Genomic DNA, 14,333 nt, shown 5'->3' on the forward strand with positions numbered 1-14,333 from the left:
GAGGTCTTAATAGGCAATTCACTAAAGAATACTAATAAATGGCTGATAAATATAAAAAAGATGTTGAATTCACTGGTAATCAAAGATATGTAAAACAAAATAACACACTGTTTTCTTGCCCCTCATATTAGCAACAATGAAAAATAGTACCCCGTGTTGCCAAAAGTATGGGGAAAGTGGTACAACTTTTCTGAAGGAAAAGTTTGTGAAGTATAACAGGTGTCAGCAATCTACAAGATGTGTAATTTTTGGACATTAAAACTCCAACTGTAGATAATCCCAAGAAAATACAAAAGTACACAAAATTTAGCTGTTAAGAAAAAAGATGTAGCTACAAGGATATTCATCATTGTAACACTGTTTATAACAGGAAGAAATTCATATAGTACATGTAACATTATATATTAATTAAATTAAATATATCAATTACATTAATTAAAGGATCATATTATGCAGTATACTGCAATCATTGAAATTACTATGAAGGGGAGACCTTGTATATCAAAAACCATGCAGGAAACAATTACAATTTTTGTTTAAAAAAAAGTAAATGTATATATGTTTTATACATTCATATAGGTGTATATAAATATATACATTTTCTCCTAAGTAGAAAGAAATCCAAAAGAACAAAAATGTTAACTATTTACCTCTGGATAATGGGACTATGGGAGTATTAGCTATCTACTGCTGCATAACAAATTGTGCCAAAGTTTAGTGGCTTAAACAAAAAATGTTCATTATCTCAGTTTCTATGGGCGAGGAATTGGGACACAGCTTAGGTGGCTCGTTCTGCCTCAGGGTTTCTCATGAAGTTTCAGTCAGGATATTGGCTGAGGCCAGTCATCTGAAGACTTGACTGGGGCCAAAGGATCCACTTCCGAGAAGACTCACTCACACTGCTGTTGGCAGGAGGACTCAATCTCTTGCTTCATGGGCCTCTTCACAGACAAGGATGCTGCATGACATGGCAGCTGGCATCTCCAGAGCCAGAAGTGATCAAGACAGATCAAGGTAGAAGATACAATGTCTTTTTTGGCCTACCCTAGCCAAGTCCCACTGTTATTCCTGCTACACTCTATTCATCAGAATCAAGTCGCTAAGTCTAGCCACTCAAGGAGAGAATTAGGGTCTACCTCTTAAAGGAAAGTTCAACAATCTGTGGACATATTTTTAAATCCCACAACAGGTGACCTGTGGCATACTCAGAGAAAGATACGTAATTTATTTTCTAAATGGAAAATTAACTTCACAAACACATACATACACACCCAGAGACAATTTTAAGAAACATATGACAATAAGCATGATGTGCCTGCCAAAAGAGGTAACACAATTTTGAGCTGGAATAACAGAAAAATGCCACCTAGAACAGGTTCTATGATACTCTTTACTATTTAGAGTACCACTCTTAGTCTAAGTGGAAAACTAACCAACTGGAGCTTATCACCTAGACAAAGTTACTTCAGAATGAGGAACAGTCTGGGGGAAAATGGGTGTTTGGCTTGAAAGAAGACGCAAGGAGGAGAAAGAGCAAACAAATCATGAATTACCTTCAACATGACAAGGGTTGTCATGCAGAGAAGTTAAAAACTTAAGAAGCAGAACTTGAACCAATGACTCCAAGTCACAGGGACGCAAAGTGGCTCATACAAGAACTTTCTAACAATTAGAGTTTTGTTAAAAACCAGAACAAGCCACTTAGTGAAATGTTCTTGGTGGCTGCGGGAGGAGTGTGTGGAGACTGAGGCAACTTAGGTGCCATTTCCTCAGCTACCCCTAAGGTTCGCGTCCAAACTGGTCCTTCCCTACTCACATGGATATGGCTGGTTTTGAAACCAACACGATGGCCCTTCCCAAAGCAGTAGACCTGACACTAGGTCCTATGCCATGAGGCAGAAGTGAAATGTGCAGCACTTGGCACAGTATGTGGCAAAGTGTGTGCTTTATAAACGTTAGCTATTATTTCTGCATTGACTCAGTGTGACAAGATGTTTGCGAAGTCCCTTCCAATTTCTAACACTTCATAAATGAGTTAAAATCACTATAATTAGCTCTTAATCCTGAAGGTCAGCTTCAGTAATATACTCAAGGGTAGGAATGACAAAGCCAGGACAGCTGGACATACTTTGGGAAACCACAAAGAACAGAGGCAGTCACTTATCTAGACATATAAAAACCACAAAAATCAAAACTAAACATATTCAAACAAGTCATATCCTCTCTGGCATATGTGGTCTGCTTTCTGGAATGAAAAGATTTAAAAAAAGAGAGACTCAAACTGGGCTATTTCACCTACTCAGAGCAAATTAGATTATTACAATTAGTTTATTCACCCATGCTGGCCAACTACCCACCACAACTGAAAACTTACTTTTTGGGTGCCAACAGCCTGGACACTCTGCCATGTCGCTACAGGTTCTGTAGCTATGTGCCACTCTGGGTAAGTTTTCGTGAGTAACTTCACAAAGGTGGACTTCCCCACGGCTGCAATGCAAACAGCATGTATCGGGACCCTTCCCACATCAGGGCTGCAGGAGAAGGCTGCTACTAAACTCTGGCACAGAGGCCCAACTGAAGGCAACAAGTACCAGTTTTCCCAATTTCCACACTCAGCACCAGACCAGTGTCCGAATGATGATGGGGCAGGCCATACTAACCAGTCACCGTAATGAACACAGGCAACAGGGAGGAAAAATACCCTTAAGATCTAACTTGCAATGTTAATGCCCTAACCTCCCAGAGGCCAAGTATTTAATGAGAGTTGAAAATGTAAGAGGACTACCCAATGTAGAGGAAATCAACTACATAAGTTGTAAGGCTTGAATCATATTTATTCTGTGGCAGCGTAAAAACTGCAAGTTTTTCAGGAAAGAAAAATTGAGATTATGACCCTCATTCATTCAACAAACCTAACCAATATTTATCGGAGTGCTTACTATGGGCTCAGGACTGTCCGGCACTGGGGGTACAATGGTAAACCAAACAGAGGACAGATTTTGCCCTCACGGAGCTTGTATGGGAGATACTAAACAAACATGGAATAACTAATAACAAAGTGTTAAGTGCTAGGAAAGAAAAATGCAGGATGGCTCTAATACAGCTCAGGAGACTGGGGAAGGTTCCTCTGGAGAAAATGCTATCTGAGGTCAGATCTGAAAGGTGAGGAGTTAACCAGGCCAGACGAGGGGAAGGGTAATCCAGGCAGAGGGAGCCGCATAAACAAAGGCACGGAAAAGAGAAAGAACCTGGTGTAGGACGAGACAGAAGAGAAGCATGGGCCTAGAAGAGGCATGGTCAAGTGAGGGAGGAGAGTGGCTCAAGATGTGTGTAGAGGCAGGTAGGCAGGCCAGGCCAGATCAGGCACGACCTCATAGCATGGTAAGAAGTTTGAATCTATTCTAAGAGCAATGGGATGTCAGTGGCAATGGATTTTAAGCAGGGAATGATAAGATTCCATCTCATTTTTAAAAGATCACTCTGCCAGCTGTGTAAGAATAGACTGACACAGAAGCAGGCAAAGCAATTAGAAGATAATTGCAGCCTGAACCAAGGGATGGCAGAGGAGGTGGAAAGTAGTGGTTGCTTTGAGGAATATTTTGGAGATGAAACCAATCTAGTACAACAAATGATCTCTTCCCATTTACGCCAATGTCTGGCCCATTACCTTCCATGAGCTCCAGACTCACTATCTAAGAGCTCTCCAAACACCTCCACTTGGATGTCCCACAAACACCTCAAAGTCAATCTGCTCCCTACATGAATGAAGTCATCATCGTCCCCAGCAAACTGAACGTCCTCCCATACCCCAGACCTCAGGGGACGGTAGCAGCATCACTCACTGTCAGAACTTCTCCCTCCTCTGCCAAACCTCAAGTAGCCACCAAGTCCTTTTGCACCTGCCTTCTACATTTCCCCCATCTGTCCTTTTCTCTCCATTCTCACCTCCAAGCTCAAGATCAAGCTCTCATCTCTTGCCTCTCTGACTCTGGCTTTGCCCTCTTTAATCCATCATTCATACTGCAGCCACAGTGAACACAAAATAACACTGCTTAAAACCCTATTGCCTTCACGAAAAATCCAACCCTTTGGCATGGTCTAGGAGACACAGCAAGATCTGGCCCCTGCGTGTACCTCTCCAGCCTCAGCTTCTTTTAGTCACCTGAGCTCCTGCTGACCAAACTCCTTGCAACTCCTATCATGCCATGTTCTTTCCTGCAAATGTGATTTTGCCTATGCATTCCCATTTCCTGGAACACCTCCTCTCCTCACCTGGTCAACTCCTACTCAATCTTCAAGATTCTGCTCAGATGTGCTCCCTGTATAAAGCTTTTCCAGATCCTGATGCCTCTGAGCTGGATCAGCTAATCATCCTTTATATTTGGCCTGGCTTTCTGGGTAAGAATTCATCACTGCAATTGTAATTCAGTTTCTCCAGGTAGAAGATGGGGCTCCTCTAGGGCACACAGGGTGGAATCAGAGCCCAGCACAATGACCTGACTGAATAAAACACTTAATACACTACTAATTTTGGTTCCCTCTGAAACTGACATTTGTTAAAAATCAAAAAATGACTTAAGAGTATGTTTGGAGTTCAATCCCTTCTATGAGAGATGGTCTTTCTCAAGCAAGTTCTACCCTGAGGAGGAACCCAAATGGAACCAAAAGAAGGAAGGGAGGCACCTTTCAAGTCAATTCTATCAGCCACTTACAGCTACTGATCAGGTATGAGGGGATGTCTCAGAAGAGCCCACATATCCAATGTGTGCCATTGATTACACAGCACTCCAGCCCCTGTCTGAACAACAGAAGCTAAGAACAAACAACACGAGTCTGTGTGTTCTGTATAGTCATGCTCCTCTTTCAGTTCCATCTCTACCCAGCCCATGTGTGCCTTTGCACATCCGCCCAGCCTCTGCTCTTCCCATACGTCAGTGAATAAATGCCTTCCCCTGCTCTTCCTGGCCTGCGTCTAAACCCCTTCCCCTTACCAAGCCTAAGGCCCCACCTCTTCCATGAAGTTTAGAATGTCTCTAGCTCACATGGAAGTCCTACCACACTGGGCAATTGAATCAAACAATATTTATTAACTGCTTATGACATGTTTAGCATTTAAGTGTTTTGATTGCTTCATGGGTCTTAATTTTGGTTTCTTAACAGGATCTGACTCTCTGGGGTTGGGACCCAGGAATCCACATTTGTAAGTATGCCCCAAGTGATCCTAATGCATACTTTTTTTTTTTTTAAGATTTTATTTATTTGTTTGACAGAGAGAGAGAGAGACAGCGAGAGAGGGAACACAAGCAGGGGGAGTGGGAGAGGAAGAAGCAGGCTTCCGGCTGAGCAGGGAGCCCGATTCGGGGCTCGATCCCAGGACCCTGGGATCATGACCTGAGCTGAAGGCAGACACTTAACGACTGAGCCACCCAGGCACCCCCTAATGCATACTTCTATTTGAGGTTGCTATCCAGAACAATCTGATCAAAATCAACAGAGGTAGTTTTTAAAAAAATATATATAGGCTCTAAAACCACATACCAGACTACTGAATAAAAGCCTAGAGGCTTGCCATGAAGTACCTAACAGACTGACAGGAATTACAAATTGGTTGAGTTTATATATTATCATATGCCTGCCTGCTCTGAGTAGACCCTATTTTAAAATAATTTAGACTGCAGGTTGTTGATTAAATCTAAAATGTGGTCCCTGCCTACCAGTCAAAAAAATATTTTAATTAATAGGGAAAGATTAAGGCAATTGAGATCGCTGGGATTGAATGATCATTAGAATTACATTTTTTAAAAGTTAAAAACAATCTAAGAAACTACTGCAGATGGATAGGAAGGGCCCTGAGGGTTAGGGAGTGCCAGCTTCACCTCTGAGATCAGACACTATTAGTTCATCTAAAAGCAGTCAGGACTCTGAGGAACCGACTCATGCCTTTTAAACACACAAAACCCGGAATGCCAACAAATTTGATGTAATGGGAAATATACAGTTCCAATTACTGGAACAATTACACCAGGACAATACTTCTGCCCTGCACCCCACTGCCCATTCAAAAGCTTCTGGAAAGCCAGTTTAGTAATCAGGAGCCAGTTTCAGCAAAGAATGACAGTAAATGGTGGTGGCAGGTCCTAAGTGCTGTGCCATCCAGGTTGCTCTTGCGCTCGGAGAGCCTGGGTCATTTGCCATAGGACAGTATTTCTTAAGCTGTATTCCAATGGAACTCAGCTATGCCAGGCACCAGCCACAAATATGAAATAATTTTAAAAGATAATTCAAAGTTATATATTCATATTAAAACCACACACAGCATAACACTTTTTAGTGCTATAATACCTAAGTATAAGTTTTTTCTTCCTGCTTGGGTTTTGATTGTTGTTTTTGTTTGAGATTTACTTATTTGAGGGGCGCCTGGGTGGCTCAGTCCTTAGGAGTCTGCCTTCGGCTCAGGTCATGATCCCAGGGTCCTGGGATCGAGTCCCGCATCAGGCTCCCTGCTCCAAGGGAAGCCTGCTTCTCCCTCTCCCACTGCCCCTCCTGTGTTCCTGCTCTTGCTATCTCTGTGTCAAATAAATAAATAAAATCTAAAAAAAAAAAAAGATTTACTTATTTGAGGGGGGAGGAGCAAAGGGGGGTGGGGAGAGAAAATCTCAAGCTGACTCCCCACTGAGAACAGAGCCCAATGCAGGGCTCTGTCTCACAACTCCGAGATCCTGACCTGAGCCAAAATCAAGAGCCAGACACTTAACTATCCAAGCCACCCAGGCGCCCCTGTTTTTTTGTTTAATTTTTTAAGACATGTGTTTTAAAGTGTTCCCAGGGTCTTCTTAAGAGTGATGTTGTCTGCTTTTTTCCTTTTTTTTAAGACTTTATTTATTTGCCAGAGAGACAGCATGAGAGCACAAGCAGAGGGAGCGGCAGGCAGAGGGAGACGCAGGCTCCCCGCTGAGCAAGGAGCCTGATGCAGAACCCGATCCCAGGACCCTGTAATCATGACCTGGGACAAAGGCAGACGCTTAACGACTGAGCCACCCAGGCATCCCTGCCTGCTTCTTTCCTGCTACACTGGCCTCCTCCTAGGGAGCAGAACACTCGTGTCCGCCAAAAGCCACTCCTCTTCATGCAGCACTGGGCAAACAAGACAAAGTCCTTCCTTTGGTCTCTCGGCAGAGCACCAGCTTCTTATGGTATCATTATCACAATTTAGTTAGATCTCAGGTTCACTGTTATCTCTCAATATATTTTTTAATATCATGAGATTTGGGAGGTATCAGATCTCAGAATCAAACCTTCCTCTCAGACCTTAGCTCTTACTGAACTTTATTATATGTGCCATGACTTGCAAAAGGGTAGGAGGTACTTTCTTAGAGTATATTAGTACAACATGTTGATTTTTATTAGCACCAGGACTGTCATTCCACAGGCTACATCAAAGAGTTCTGTTGCTAATTTCCATCCTTTCCTAAGTCATGATTTTTTTCTCTCCACAAATTTTTCTATAAACTATGATGCCTGCTATTGCTACATTCTGCTAAAACCTAGCAATTAGATAGTATCTGATGTAACACTCCGAGTAATACAGTTGTATTTTGTGTGAGCCTCTTAAACATACCATCACCTCCAGGCATTTTCCTAGCCTGAATAAAATTTAAAACATGGCAAAAATCCAATTCTGAAACCTTGTACCAAAAAGCAAACTAAGGCAGTAAATGTAAAACTATCTTAAAAAAAAAAAGTCTTCCAAAGAACATGTGAAGCCTGTATTTTAGGCTTTACATTTGATGCTGTATCCATCTGCTCATTCACTTACTGGGTGTTTATGGAAGAGCTACCAGGTGCTAGGTACTGTAATTAAACCGATGAACTAGGCGGAGACCTTGCCCTCGAGGAGCTTATACTCCACCCCTGAAACCAAGTACCCAGGATCAGAAAGGCTCTGAGCCCAAAAGCATTCTGGGCAAACTTAACAAAAATCACTCAGCAGGCTTAAAAGAAACTTAATACCTTTTTGCTCTGATTCCTCTTACTGTTTTTCCCATAGGAAACTATGCTTCACAACAACAAAAGTTGCTCTCAGCTCCCAGCATATGATTCATCCTTTCATTATCGCCTTCTCAGTGAAGCCTTCTTGAACTCTCTCTGGTCCACTTCACCCCGAGGGGCAGAGGTAACCACTGCCTGCCCTGACTTACCAAGGTATTACATTATAATTATTTGTGACCGTCACTCTCTCCACTTGCTTTTTGAAGACACAAACTGACCTTGTTCCCTTTGCATCCTGAGTATCCAGCCAGATACCAGGAATGGAGATGGATGGAATGAGGTGAATCACAGAAACAAAGACTCCAATATACAATGTTTAGAATAAATAGGGCTTTTTTTCCCTGGGATTCTTTGCCCAACTGTTTATATGCAATAAAAGCAATAGATGCACATTAGTAACATTAGACTGTATGGAACATACTATTAGGGAAGCTCTCTCTGCTTTATGTAGAAGTCTCTAGACTGTAAAAGTGACAAAGTTTCTTCTTTTTTGGTTGGGTCTTTGAAAATCAAAGTGAGAATGGTCTGAGATGACTCACTGCCAGTATCTCATAGCAATCCTTTCTTCAATTGAGGTCTGTAATTATAAAATAACTGGGTTGGGAAGGCAATAATACACTGTAGCCATGAATACACTTAGAAGATAGACTAAGTATTTTATTTCTTAGGTCTTAAGGAATTCTAGGCACCAAACTTTTCATTTTCCATCACACATGGCATATGGCTTCTTAACTCATACTGGGCGCCATTAGGTGCCACCTCACTGACCCATTTTCCTTACGTGTTATGGTCTGCACTTACAGAATCAGATCAACAGGACTCAGAGCAGCATGACTACAAGAAAAGCCCCTCTAAACATATCTAATTTCAGTTAGGACAGGGGTTTACCTTCCCTTATTCAGGTGTCCTGGAGGGGTACTGATTTGTTTGGGGATGCCACCTGTGATTAAAGAACAAGATCACTCCTGCCTTGATTTTAAAGCAGCTTAAAATATTCCCTCCGTGGGCACCAATGACTAACTTCCACATGGTATCACAGCGCAGGAGTCAAGCATCTGATAAACACTGAAAAAATACAACAGGTCAGGCAGGGGGTTAGGTGCTGCTGATACAAAGATGAGCAAGACACTAAGTGGCCAACCCAGGGAAGTGTTGAATGTGCAAACGATCCTCACAGAACTCAAGTGCTGCAGCAGTTTTGGGTACAAAATGTTAGGAGAGCACAAAGAGGAGGCAGTGACTAATTCTGCCTGAGGACAGTCATCACGGTGTGTGGGGTGATGGAGAGTAGTAGGAGGTAAAACTAGAAACAGCCAGATTAGGGGCCCCCAGTCCACTTGCCATTAGTCACATTTTCCTTGGGCAAGTGCATTCACTTCCAAGGCTTCAACAACTACCCCCACAATCAACAACTTCCATATCTGAAATCTCAGTCCCATCTCTCTCGATTTCAGGCACATGTCCTAATCTACCTCAGAACATCTATGTATGTCTCAGAGGCACCTGATAACCAAATCTATCACTCTAACGTCCCCAGACTTCTTCCTTTATTCCCATCCTCAGTTTTCAGTCAGTGTCCAAACTATAACCTCACTGTCATCCTCTATGCCTCTATCCCTCACCTCCAAGTGGCCACCTAGTCCTGTCAATCCCACTTCTAAATCCCTCTCAAACCTCCATTCTTCTCTGTCCTTCCATTCCCTCTGTCCAGCCCTACATCTTCCCACATTCCAACTACAACGACAGCCACAAAACTATCTACTCCAAATTCTGTTCCTGCTCATTCACTCCACACAACGGATGCATGGTACTATGGGTACTGCAGCAAACAAGACATACAAAGAAAGTGCCTGCTTTTGAAGCTTTCTGTTCGTTCCTTCCGGCCAATTTCTTTTTTAAAATGAATCTGGATGGCCCAGTCGTTAAGCGTCTCCTTTTGGCTCAGGTCATGATCCCGGAGTCCTGGGATCAAGCCCCACATCGGGCTCCCTGCTCAGCGGGGAGTCTGCTTCTCCCTCCATCCTTCACCCTGCTCATGTTCTCTCTCACTCTCTCTCTCAAATAAATAAAATCTTAAAAAAAAAATGAATCTGGTCATGGCACATGCCGGCCTCAAGTCTTCAGTAGCCTCTCACCACCTACACAACAAACTCCTAGCATGCTGCACAGGCTGTTCAACATCTGGCAAGTCTACCCTTCCAGCTTCTTGTTCTGCCATCCAGGCACAACCCTGTTCTTAAGACTGCATGTTTCTTCAGGCTTTTGCCTTGGCAAATGTGACTTCCTGTACCTGGAACATTCCTTCGTCATCTCCCCCTCGAGAATTCCTACCCCAGAGATTCTGAGTTCCCATACCCAAGTGACTATGGCACTCATCACATGGCATAGGAATTGTATTTAGAAGTCTGCTCCTCCCATCTGGTTATGAGCTCCTTAAAGGACAGGAACTGTACCACAGGGGAGTCTACCCTCATAGCAGGTACTCAGTAAGTCTTGATTCGAGTAAAAGCAAGGAAGAAGTATATCCATCTAGAAAGGTTAAAAAGCAAAGGTCAGGGAAATTGGGAGAGGGAGCTCAAACTTCACCTGATGGCCTGTCCAAGTATTTATTGTGTGAAGTACTTTGGTACTTCTCTGGGCTCTGAGAACAGAGCTTCCTTTAGAGGCATGTTTCCCAAAGAGCATCTTTAACACCATGAGGCAGGGAGCAGGACCCTCCCTTTTCAATCTTTTTGATGTTTCTGATTTGGCTGGAGAAACACAAAAAACAGATGTGGTGACTGGTCTCACTTTAAATTCATGACCACTAAGTCCAAGTGGGTCCTTAATGCTAACTGGCAGCTCTACATTTCTCTTGCTCACTCACTAGACTAATTCATGTCTTTCCTCTCTCTTCATGCTCATTCTGCTTAGCTGAGCCTTCTCCCTGTTTCACTGAGAAAACAACCAAAAGACCTTCCCCACGTTCCCACCACGCCTACTCAAGTCAGTACTCACTCCTGTTGCCATTCACACTGTTAACTAGCGATAGACTGCGCTCCTAGCTTAGGCTAACCTCTCTCCACTTCGGCAAGACTCCATTCCTTCTTGCTTACTAAAATCACTCCAGTAATTATACCATCTCCTGCTCCACCAATTTTTTCCCCTCTCTACTAGACCATTTTCACCAGCTTACAAACATGATCTAATTCCTCTTACAAAAAGAAAAAACTGGAAACAACTCCCTCAAACCCTCCCCATTTCAGTTACCACCCTATGTCTTCCCTTTTTAGGAAAACTTCCAAACAGTTGTCTTAATCCACTGTCTCCAGTTCCTCACTTCCCATTTTCCTTGAACCTATGCCGATCAGACGTTCACCCCTACTGTCCCTAAAAACTGTTCTTCTTGAGTTCACCAAAAAGCTCTGTTACTTAAACAGCATTACACAGTTGAACATTCCCACCCCTTGAACACCTTTCTTCATTTGGCTTCCAAGTTACCATTCTCTTTTGGTTTTGCTCCGACCTCAGTGGTCATTCCCTTTCAGTCTCTTTTGCCCGGTTCCTTCCCCAATCTCCTTTCCATCAACACACAAGGTCTCCTGCCTTCAAATACCATCTACATTTATACCTCCAGTCCAGGGAGACTCTTAACTCCAGACTTACATATCCAACTGCCTCTTCACCATCTCCACTTAGATATCTAATAAGCACCTAAAAACCTAAAATGGCTAAAGATAGAATCTTGAAACCATCCCTTGCCCCGAGTATCTTTTCCCATGCTTCTCCATTTAAGAAAATTTGGAACTCCCATTTTTCAAGTTGCTCAGGCCAAAATGATTGATCTCTGATCTCACATTCACCCATCTGTTACCAAATCCAGTTTGCCCTGCCTTAAACTGTAACTGGAACCCAACTGCCTCTTACCATCACCATTACCACTCTGCTCCAACTCACAGCAACTCATCATTGCAATAGCCTCCTGACACCTTCTACTTTCAACGTATCAGCCAGAATCACCTTTTCATAATTTACGTCAAATCATGTCCCTTGACAGCTCAAACCTTTTCCGATGGTAAGTAAAAATCCACCACGGGCTAAAGGCCTATACAATCCAGCCATTCCTTACCTTCACACCTCATCTCCTTCCATTCTCCCCTTGCTCACTCTGCTCCAGCCACAACAGCTTTCCTCCTGTTCCTGGAACACACTATCCACCTCAGGGCCTTTGCACTTGGTCTTCCCTCTGCCTGGAAGATTCTTCTCCCAGTTACCTACATTGTTTCATTCCTTCATTGTCTTCTGGTTTTTGTCCCAATGTCACCTTCTCGGTGAGGCCTGTCTTGACTACCCTATTTAAAACTGCCATTTCCCTCAATCACTCATCCCTGAATTTTCCCCATCACACTCATTACTATCTAATACATTGTTTACTTAATTTATATTGTTTATTTATCACTACTAGAGTGCCACGAGAGATTTTTATTTGTTCTGTTCAGTGCTGTATCCTCAGGGCCAAGAACAGTGCTGGCAAACAGAAGTTGCTCAAAGGGTTATTTGTTGAATGAATAAAATAAGAAACTCTTAATTTGCTGCTAGAATGCCTTCAATACTCAACACTTGCTAATCTCCTTAGGGCTCAGCACCTTAGCTAGTAAAACCATCAAGTCAGAATTTGGTAACATTAAACTGAAGTGTTTTGCGTTCGTTTCGTTTTATGATTACTTTTTATTTAAGACACTGGGTCTCTACTGCTGTAAGTTACTTTTAATACATGTTTTAAGTTTAAAAAGTGAGTTTCTTATAAGAAAAACGTTAAGAAATTATATGGGACTAGAAGAGAGACACGGTAAAATTAGTGTTAAGTGGTATTTGAATGACTGAACTTTAGGAACTCTTAAGGTAGAGCTGCCAGAGAAAATACAGGACACCAGTTAAATTTTAACTGTAGATAATTTTTTTCTAGTTTATGTCCCAAATACTGCATAGGACACACACTAAAACAGTATTCGTTATCTGAAATCCTATTTTAAATGAGCACCTTTTTCCCCCCTAAATCTGGCAACCCTATCTTAGGAGAACAAAGAAATTACACCCTGCTCCTTGTTCGCATCCATTTCGATCAGAACAAGCTGGTAGAACTCCTGTCCTAGCTACAGACTTCGTGGCTGTGGAGGAGTTCCGAGGCCTGACATCCTAAAGATCAAAGAAGCAAAGGCCTCTCTGGGAGGGGAAAGGCCCCGCGGCATCAGACCGCGGGGAAGGGGGGGGGGGTCTGGGCCCAGCTCCCTTTCTCAGCCTCTCAGGCTTGCAGCCACTTTCCGGCCCTTACCAATATTTCCTTCGATGGAGAGCCTTCGAGGCCCGCGCTCCGCGTGCAAGCCCCTCAAGGGGCACACGCCACCGACCGGGCTCTGGGCCATGGAGCTGGAAGGTGCTCGCAACAGCCTTCGAAGGAGCCGGCCCGCGGTCATTCCACCCACAACTTGCGCAGCTACCACTTCCGCCGAGAGCATTTCCGCCCTCGGTACAGCCGTTCCAGCGCTCCGGCGCGCCTATGACGTCAGGAGATCGCCAGGCAAGAAGTGGGTGGGGTTGAGCCGGCTGGGGGTGGGGCCAAAGGGACGGCTCTGTTCTCGCGATGTTTGTGGATGAGCGAAGCTAGATGGGACAGACTTACGGTGTGGGGGGTGCGGGAGACTTAGTACCTGCGGTTGTTACGGGGGTTAAGCCTCTCGGTTTTTGTCGAACAGCAACATCGTAAAAGAGGCATAAACTCACCAATCTCATCACCTTTGTATTTTTGTGTAACTTTTAAGTCATAACTAAAGACAAATAAAAATAACTAATTGTAAGCGAGGCTTTTCCAGGTGTTTGCTTTTTATTCTAATATGGGTAGCAACTGGACTATTTTAAGTAGGAAAATGACACAATCTGATGATGTACACAAATTAACTTTTTCCCATTCACTGCGACGCGCAGCACAATGCTGGCACATTACTGAATAAATCAAATCAGTTCATTACACTCCACCTCTTATTTTGTCTTTTGAATGAATAAATAAACGTTCACTCGATTTGCGTAGTAGCCAAAAATCCTATTAGGCTAAAGTGGGTGGAGGCTCAGGACATGAGTGGAACTCGTTTAAACCAGATAGATTGGGTCCTGTGGGCGTGAACACGGCGGGGGTGAGGATTCTGAATGGGATTTGTCAAAGGCTGAGCAGAACCCGGGTAGAGACTTGCTGGCGTTTAAAACTGGAGTCCCCCTGTCGGTGGAGAGCTGCGCTCTGCTCTGCCGAGGGG

The 14,333-nt window shown here is 43.4% G+C and overlaps 1 protein-coding gene across 4 annotated transcripts in view; it reads right to left on the bottom strand.

Moving 5' to 3' along the window:
* The window catches only part of DGUOK (deoxyguanosine kinase), a 29,244-nt gene extending 15,666 nt beyond the window's left edge, over nucleotides 1-13,578 (bottom strand). The window contains exons 1-2 of one of the 4 annotated variants that reach the window (XM_064572303.1): nucleotides 13,361-13,578; nucleotides 10,636-10,799 (exon numbers count right to left, since the gene is read on the bottom strand). In XM_064572303.1, the coding sequence (XP_064428373.1) occupies nucleotides 10,636-10,799; nucleotides 13,361-13,544 (348 nt within the window). In that variant the 5' untranslated portion in view covers nucleotides 13,545-13,578. Of the gene's footprint in view, nucleotides 1-2,374; nucleotides 2,488-10,635; nucleotides 10,800-13,360 lie in introns of all 4 variants that reach the window. The other 3 variants (XM_054509763.2, XM_064572304.1, XM_045884757.3) reach the window with 3 other exon arrangements.
* Between the last annotated feature and the right edge of the window lie 755 nt (nucleotides 13,579-14,333).

Source organism: Mirounga angustirostris, unplaced genomic scaffold (genome assembly GCF_029215605.1).
Source record: "Mirounga angustirostris isolate CCGP_5_RB_7025 unplaced genomic scaffold, mMirAng1.0.hap1 SCAF_10, whole genome shotgun sequence".
In the NCBI taxonomy this organism is placed as follows: Eukaryota; Metazoa; Chordata; class Mammalia; order Carnivora; family Phocidae; genus Mirounga; species Mirounga angustirostris.